Below are 9,125 nucleotides of genomic sequence, written 5' to 3' on the forward strand. Positions count from 1 at the left end.
CTGCAAGGTCGGCAGTTCAAACTCACCAGCTGCTCCTTGGAAACCTATACAGGGTCGTTATGGGTTGGAATTCATACATTCAACAACAATTGGCATTCAACAACAACAATATTGATAAGGAGCTCTGATAGTGTAATGGTTATAAGTCAGGCTGCTAACCTCAAGGTCAGCAGTTTGAAACTACTAGCTGTTCTGTGGAAGAAAGATGAGGCTTTCTGCTTCTATAAAGATTTACAGCCTTGGAAACCCTATGCAGGGTCACTATGAGTCAGAACTGACTCCACGGCATACTACCACCACTACCATACATACATGTGGATACTTGATTTGGAAGTTTCTTTTCTAGAGAAGACTACTACAGGCAGTCCCGGGTTACAAATCAGATTTATTCCTGATTTGAGAATTTGTAGGTCATCTCTAAAATTTATAGAACACTTCAATACTTCAACAAGAAAACAAAATTGCAATTTAAAAAATGGGCAGAGAACATAAACAGACACTTCACCAAGAAAGATATTCAGGAAGCCTACAAACATACGAAGAAGTGTTTTCATTAGCCATTACAGAGATGCAAATCAAAACAATGAGATGGTATTTTACTCCAGCATTAACAGCAAAGTTCAGAAAAACAAAAAAGCAAATGCTGGTGAGGTTGTGCAGAGTCTAGAACCCTCCTACACTGCTGGTGGAACTGTAAAATGGTGGAAGCACTGTGGGAAAAAAGTTGGAAACAGAAATACCATATAGCCCAGCAATCTCTCTACTTGGTATATATCCTCTCAAGAACTTAAGAGCTGGGACACAAATAAATATATGTATCACTATTAACAACAGCAAAAATACCAATCAGAAAAATACCAGAAGAGCGGTTTAACAAATTTTGGCACATACACACTTTGGAATACTATGCAATGTTAAAGAATAATGATGAATCTACGTAATGATGAATCACCTCATGACATAGATGAACTTGGAAGACATGCTGAGTGAAATTAGTCAATCACAGTGCAAATACTGAGACCACTGTTGCAAAATGTCAAGAATTTTCATGCTAAAAGAAATATTCTATAATGATTACCAGGGTTAGGAGGGAAGGGAGAATTATTCACTGGCTAGAGAGTACACATGTGTTAAGTTGGGTGATGGGGAAAGCAGTTTAAAAAACTAAAGAAAAAGAAAAGAAATCATAAAATAAAAAGAATCTGTAGCATCCGAAACAGGTCTATATGGTTGTGTCTTTAGTGCTTGTGCAGCAAGAGAAGGTAATTGTGATGGAGAATTTGTTTCATTTCAGGAGGAGTTGGTTCAATCCTTTTAGTGAAGGCAAATTTACATAAATATAAAAGATGATTATGAACTGAATTAGCACTGCTCCAGCCCAAGCTGGTGGCTGACTGTACCACTCTGAATGTGTGTGGATCTCCACAGTCCTGCCAATAACTCAATCTCATGCATCAGGCTCCTGAAAAGGCGCACCGTGCCTCTTCAGAGCCTCCTGTTTCAGGGCTTTGATCTGTAATTTTTCTCATTCCGGCTATGGTGAGGAATCATCAAAATTGTAAAAATTCAGGTCTGTTCCTACTTCTTTCACTAGCCATGACAGTATAGGTTCAAACTGGTTTGAAGTCCTGCTTAAAGAGTTAAGTAGGTGCTGTCCATAAGTCGGACTTTGTAACCTGGGGACTACTAATGTTGTATGTTAGGTCAAGGGGAATTTCTAAGACCGTTTCAATGGTGGTTGCACTTTATAGAATAACATAAAGCAGAAAGAGTGTAAGTTCAAAGGACTCAGCTGGAAAACTGTTGCCCAGTTTTTACAATAGTCTGAAAAGGTTTGGGGTTTGCTGATAAGACAATAATGTCTTTTAAATTTCACTATATAATGAATTATTCACAGAATTGGAGGGAGGGCGTCAACTGCAAAACACTATGCATTTATAGAAAAACAAGTTACCTAAGCTCCTTGGAAATATTAGCTCTAAAGGAGACATGAACTGCATGAATTAGTTGCAAAAGATATGCTACATGCAGATTGTAATAAATTCTGCTCAATTATCAAACATAACATGGTCAAGCATGATTTTTCATGTGTATAACTGTAAAGAAATAAACAATATCACTGACCAGACCCAGTATGTATTTAGGTAACTCTTTGATTCCATCAGTGCCCATATGCTGTTTTATTTTTTCCTTTTATTAGTGCATTTCCAATCTGAGTTCTCTAGGTTATGCCAATTGATCTCAAAGCACTGAGGTTGGCATGAATCTGAGATTTCTAAAAGATTACAATAAAAGACTCCACAGCTTTCACTTGACTATTTTAATGAAAATGAAAGCTAGTTTGTTCATTTGCTCAGCATGTTACAAAACAAGTACAAAGGTTTCACACTGCCATAGTTTTATTTTAAAGAACAATACCTGTGAAAGGTAAGTAACTGGAATAAAAGCATAGGCAAATACAAAAGGAAACAAAAGTAATAGACAAAAATTTCATACATGGACTATATTAAGTAACTTAAAAAATCATCCTATTTCCACATAAATTAGTCCTAATGTTAACTTCAAAAGTCTTCCTTTTGTCCTGATTTTAATCTTCTTTCAATCCCTTCTAGGAACACAGAGTACCCATATCCTTCTGCATGGCTAATAAATGGTACTTGATTTCAAAGAGCTTTAGCAGGTGGTGTTCCTTGGCCACCCACTCATTTCAGGTGCACCCCATCATTTAAATATTCCAAAGAAGTTCCTATGTAGCTAAATGTGCAACATAACAAGTTCTATGTTTGCTCTAGTTGATTTCAGAAAAGGCAACAGAAGCGTCAGTTCATGTGGCATTGAGGAACTCATCTAATGGACTAGATGTAAGAAATCAGTTAAGTGTTCAGTGTAAATTGCCCAATATTCAGAAACATTAACTTGCTTCTTACTGACCTCTGCTTTTGGTCCCAGTGAAAGATTAGCCGTATTGTAGCAGCATGTCCCCAACTTTCCCCTGAGAGAAAAAGAACATAAAAATTGCACTGTCTTACCAACTAGGTTTTAAGTCTCTCACGATGTGTCTCACCAAATACACTCTTTCCTTTAATTAATTTAACATAACAAGAGTATACTTGATTTCAAAACACCTAGGATGTGGGTAACATTCTGAGATAAAAAAGGAAATACTAAAAATCATTACCTTCTACTTGCTTTTTAGCAAACTTTATATTCTGAGCCAGTGAATGTATCAATTTTCCACATACATCAATCAGGTCTACTAAACATACTTTTACCCAAACCCAAACCCAAACTCGTTGTCACTGAGTTGACTTCATACCGACCCTATAGGGCAAAGTAAAACTGCCCCATAGGGTTTCTAAGGCTGTAATCTTTAGGGAAGCAGACTGCCACATCTTTCAACCATGGAGTTGCTGGTAGATTCGAACTACCAAACTTTCAGTTAACAGACAAGCACTTAAGCACTGCACTACCAAGGCTCCACTTCTGACCTCCAGAAGAAAAGTGACATAATATTCTTAGAGATTTTAATGGAAATAAATCTGGAAGCACTGCAATTAAACAAAAACACAACTGAGATTAAGAATAGAGTACATAACTCTATTCAAAATATTGTGATTTGTATTTAAATTGGATTTGCTCTCCCTCCTGCCTGAGACTGAGTTTTTAGAGCACAAGGTCATATCTTATGAATATTTATATCCCTAAAACCTGACACACCAGCTGCCACGTAGCAGATACTCTATGAATGTCTGCGAAATGATGAATCAGTTTCTCAGAGCACTATGCTAAGTGTTGAGGATTATTAGTAAGACAGATACAGGGAGCCTGGTGGCTCTGTAAGGTAAGCACTGGACTGGGAAACACAGGTCAGCAGTTCAAGCCCAACAGTTACTCCAAGAGATAAAGACGAGGCTTTCTGCTCCCACAAAGATTTACAGACTTGGAAATCATATATAGGATTGCTATGAGTTGGTACCACTTGACAACACCTAAAAAACCAAGACAGATACAGTCCCTACTCTCATGGAGCTTACAGTGGTCAGCATGTATCAAATAAAAGGGAGAAAAGTTGTATATAACAAACTTATATCTGATGAAGTACCCACCTAAAGCAGGAATCAAGGAAGCTTGATTTCTATCAATCTTTGTTGTCATTTGATTGGTTAAAATTACCTACAAAAATAAAAGATGACAAAATTAGGTGAATCCAAAAATATTATCAAATAAATGTAGTGTGCCATCAGGTCCTTTGATTTTAGTATTAAGACTATAATCAACTGTTAAAAACTATGTGGTGTTGTTGTTAAGTGCTATCAAGTTAGTTCCAACTCAAAGCAACCCTATGTAGGGTTTCTGAGGAGCACCTAGTGGGTTTGCAATCCAGTGCTTAAAATTTCTTTAATTAAAAATTAATCATAAAAATCATGAAAAATGTGATTGACCACAAAACATTATTTCTGAATTAATCAATCTATTCAAGGTCACAAAGCCCAAAAATACAAAGACACAGAAATGTAAACACATCAAAACTAAAACAAAATATACAACTTAGGTCTTGGATACTGAATCCAACTTCCTGACTATATTATACTATTTCTCATTAAAAAAAAAAAAAAAAAAATTTCATTTATAATAATGGCGTTAATATATTTGTTTGCTAATTGTAATTATCTGAGAAAATTCCATACTGAATTTTAAAAAATCTTATTCTCCTTTTCCTATCAATTCGATAACCATCATAAAATGTTTCTTTTAGCATGAAAACCTTTTCTTAAATTTTTATAACTGCGGTCTCATATAATATTTATACATACAATTTTATATAAAATATTTTTTTAATAAGAAAAAAGTACTTACTATGAAAATACGCTACATAACACATAAAGGTCTACAAAGACAAAAGACCACTTATAGAAACCAGACTGGGAGTATCAGAAAATTTTTGCTTTTAAAATTGAGTTTTGTATAAGTCAACAGAAACAAAAACAGTAACAGCATCATCAGTAGCATTTATTGAATATTTAACACAAGCCAAAAAATACGTTAAGTACTTTATCTTAATTATCTTATCTCATCTCCACCAATGAATGACGTTATCACATTTATTCCAGTTTTACTGAAATCAAAAGCTTAAAAAGATCCTGAGCCCTTGTGCTCCAGCACTACTGCCTCCCTCAAATCCTTTGCTGTGTATCTGAGTCAGACTCAGGCCAACCCTATAGGATAGTTTCCAAGACTGTAAATATTGATGGAAATAAAGACTGCCTCATCTTTCTCCTGCATGCTGACTTATAGGTTTGAACTGCCAATATTCCAGTTCGTTGCTAGGAGCTTTAACCACTGCACCACCACCAGGGCTCCTTAATGCTTCCCTGTAATAAATACCTTTATGCAAAGGAATAAATCCTAATAAACATTTCAATATTTATATTTACTGAGAAAAGAAAAATTAAGGAGCTTAAAATTTTTCAGGAAAAATTCCATTTTTAAATTCCACTTTTCCATGAACTTTTTGAAACCCTTTCCTACATTATTATTACTTTAGATTTTATAAGAAAAACAATAACTAAAAAACAGGCCAATTTTAATGAGACTAAAAATCATTAAAAAAAAGAAAAAAATTTTAAATAGAAAATCTAGGGAAAACTAAAAACTCCAGTAGTCAGGTCATTTAATCCTGAGTTAGGACTATGCTGGTCTGCTAGTAATAGCTACAGATATTTCTTTACTCACAGATAGTCCTAAAGATGAAAATCGTGCTAATATCCTGGGGTAAATGGTGAGCTATAGAAAAAAAAAATCCATGTTGAGAGACAGCTGCTTTAAAGTAGAGAAAACAAACATAAGGGGTTTTCAAAAAGTTCATGGAAAAATGGAATAAAAAGATAAGGGAATTTTCCACGAACTTTCTGAAGCCCCCTTGTATGTTTAAGGTTGACTTAAAAGTCAGCTTATCTAGCACATTCCCATCCAAAATTCTCTAGAAAAGATTATTATAGATATCTCTCCAATACAGATCTTCCTTCTAGAAAGGGTAATGGATTCTACTGCAAGCTGAAATGATAAAGAACTTCTATGTAAATCAAGGGAAAAAATGTGCTTACTCTGAAAAGGTCATCAGTTCTGTAAGGCTGGTGATTATCAATGCAGAGGTAACACCCTAAAATTTTTGTTTTGTCAACATAACACTTTTTACTGTGTATACTACCAAGTGTTTAAGCTCTTCCAACTGGGATATATTTACTTATAGCCCACACTGTATTTACAGCTGTGTTGTCCAATTTTGTAGCTCTGAGGATTATGATGTGGATGTCTTTGGAGGGTCGTTATTCAAGTTACCACTCGTCTCTCTTAAGAAGAACTGTTAAAAAATGTTTAAGTGTGTAGCAGATCACACATTTTCATCATCACAGAAAGTTCTATTGCATAACACTAGTTTACAGAAGAGTAATTAATTTATCCATTACATCTCTTGACGAAAATGTAAATAATACTGCTTTACCAGCTGTTCAACATCCCAAATTAGATTTTACATTACTGGCAAATATTTATTAAGTAGCTATACTACTCCTGCAAAAATGCTGCACCAAGATACAAATGAAAATAGTGTTTCCAAGCTCCCAAAAAATAAATCTTTAAAACAGGTAACGATCTGCAGTACAGTGAACTATTAAAGGTCTCTTCTAGTTGTTGTTAAGTGCTGTCGAGTCAATTCCCACCCACAGCGACCCAGTATAGGGTTTCCAAGGAATAGCTAGTGAGCTTGAACTGCCGACCTTATAGTTCAAAGGGCTTTAACAGTCTGGCACATTAACCCACACCAGGACTCCTCTAGTAAGTCTTTGTAAATTCCCACCAAACAACATTTGCCCTAAAGGGTATGGGTAAGAGAAGGTGGGAGAAGATGCAGACAGGATTGTATGATTCAGTTGTGAGTGATTAACAGTGATTATAAAGACCTGGAACTCTAACATGTATAAAATGAGTCATTTTGAAGCAGGAAACCATTTCTGCTACTAATCAGGTATGCATTTTTTAAAGGCCTTCCCCTATCAAGGTGCCCTAGTGGCACTGTGAGATAAGCACTGGGCTGTTAACTACAAGATTGGTGTTTGGACTTAGTAGCTGCTTTAGTGGGAGAAAAATGAGACAGGCTGCTCCCATAAAGATTTAGTCTTGGGAACCATAAGGAGCAGTTCTACTCTGTTTTATAGGATTGCTCTGAGTTGGAATCAGCTCAGTGGCAGTGGGTTTGATTTGATTTCACCCTATCAGTTTAGCAAAGAGTAAAAGCACTAATAACAGAATCGATAAAAAGGTGGAAAAATACTAATTCCTATTCATTGTTGTGGAGTCCTGGTGTGGTGCTTTCGGATAATGCACTGGATTGTAAGGTCTGTTTGAACCACAAAGTTGGTGGTTCAAATATACCAGCTGCTCCCTGGAAACCCTATACAGGGTCACTATGAGTCGGAACTGACTCGAGTTAGGCGCACCTTAGTCCTCAAACACACTTTAAAGAGATCTTTTGCAGATTTGCGTAATGCAAAACATCATTTGATTTCTTGATTGCTGCTTTCATGAGTGTTGGTTGTGGATCCAAGCAAAATGAAGTCTTTGATAACTTCAATCTTGTCTGCATTTATCATGTTATTGATCGGTCTAGTTGTGAGGATTTTTGTTTTCTTTCCAATCCAAACTGAAGGCTGTAGTTGTTGATCTTCATCAGTATTTTACGTTCTCTTTGCTTCCGGCAAGTAATGTTGTATAATCTGCATATCATAATTTATTAATGAATTTTCCTCTAATCCTGATGCCATGTTCTTCTTCATATAATACAACTTCTCAGATGATTTGCTCAGCGTAGATTGAATAAGTATGGTGAAAGGATACAACACTGGCATACACCTTTCCTGTGTGATTTGAAACCATTCAGTATCCCCGTGTTCTGTTCTAACAACTGCCTGTGTACAGGTTCCTCATGAGGACAATTATGGAATACTCATTCTTTGTGCAAAAAGTCTTTGCACAAAATCAATGTCTTTGCATATTTGCACCAGTAAGTATCTTTCTGATATTCTCTGCCCTCAGTCAAGACCTATCTGACATCAGTAATGATATTCTTCATTCTATGTCCTTTTCTGAACGTGGTTTGAATTTCTGGCAGCTTCCTGTTGATGTACTGCTGCATACAGCATATCTTGGAACACGATTTTCTGAGGATAATTTGCCTGCTTTACAGCATATTAAATGCTAAAAACTGAAGCCAACTATGAAGACAATAAAGGAAGTCCTGAGTCACCCCAGCAATGGGCCACTTTTGCTCCAGTGTATCTCTTACATGAAAAGTACAACCCCCTGGCAAACTTGTTGCTATGACATTAATAAAGCTTCAAGGACTGCATAAACTCATGTACCATCTAGTGAATGACTTTGGAGATTATGTTGTCACAATGAACGTGACACATTGCTTTTTCTAGAAACAAATTAGAACAACTAGTGTTCTTCTCGCATACTAACTACCCAGGTGGATTTAGACAAGTAACAGATGTTCAACTTCACCAGAATAACCTAGTGATAACTGTTAGACTAGCTATTTATGCTGTGCTGACAAAAACCCTTCAAAGAACTATACTGCAAAGGTTACATCTTTTTCAGATGATGGCATTGCAGAAAATAGTCTTAAAAATATAGTGGAAAAGGTTTCTTTAAAAAATGCAATGAGTTGGATGAAACTTCTTTGTGATGAGTTAAACAACTGCTCTATTTTCAACAGGAAATGATAGCAATATGATTTGAATGCTATGAAAGATGAAAACAAAATTGCTTACTTGGTTAAAAAAAAAAAAGAATAAAGAGGTGGTTAAAAAGCTATGCTACAGACCACTCGTCTGTCAGTTTGTCATACTGGGGTGGCTTGCATGTTGCTGTGATGCTGGAAGCTATGCCACCAGTATTTTAAATACTAGCAGGGTCACCCATGGTGGACAGGTTTTAGCAAATCTTACACACTTACTAGAAAGGAGAGGCAAACTACTTCTGAATATTTAACCACTAAAAACCTTATGAAAATCAGAACAAACAAGATGGCGGATAGAGTGGAAGTGTAGTAAAGAGCTCTGCCA

General features: G+C 36.0%; 1 protein-coding gene across 1 annotated transcript in view; it reads right to left on the reverse strand.

Annotated features, from left to right (window-relative positions):
• RAD51C (RAD51 paralog C) overlaps nucleotides 1–9,125 on the reverse strand; it is a 50,795-nt gene that overhangs the window by 13,143 nt on the left and 28,527 nt on the right. The window contains exons 6-7 of the mRNA XM_006832383.1: nucleotides 4,107–4,173; nucleotides 2,932–2,992 (exon numbers count right to left, since the gene is read on the reverse strand). Coding sequence (XP_006832446.1) covers nucleotides 2,932–2,992; nucleotides 4,107–4,173 — 128 coding nt within the window. The remainder of the gene's footprint in view (nucleotides 1–2,931; nucleotides 2,993–4,106; nucleotides 4,174–9,125) is intronic.

Source organism: Chrysochloris asiatica, unplaced genomic scaffold (genome assembly GCF_000296735.1).
Source record: "Chrysochloris asiatica unplaced genomic scaffold, ChrAsi1.0 scaffold00007, whole genome shotgun sequence".
Taxonomy (NCBI): Eukaryota; Metazoa; Chordata; class Mammalia; order Afrosoricida; family Chrysochloridae; genus Chrysochloris; species Chrysochloris asiatica.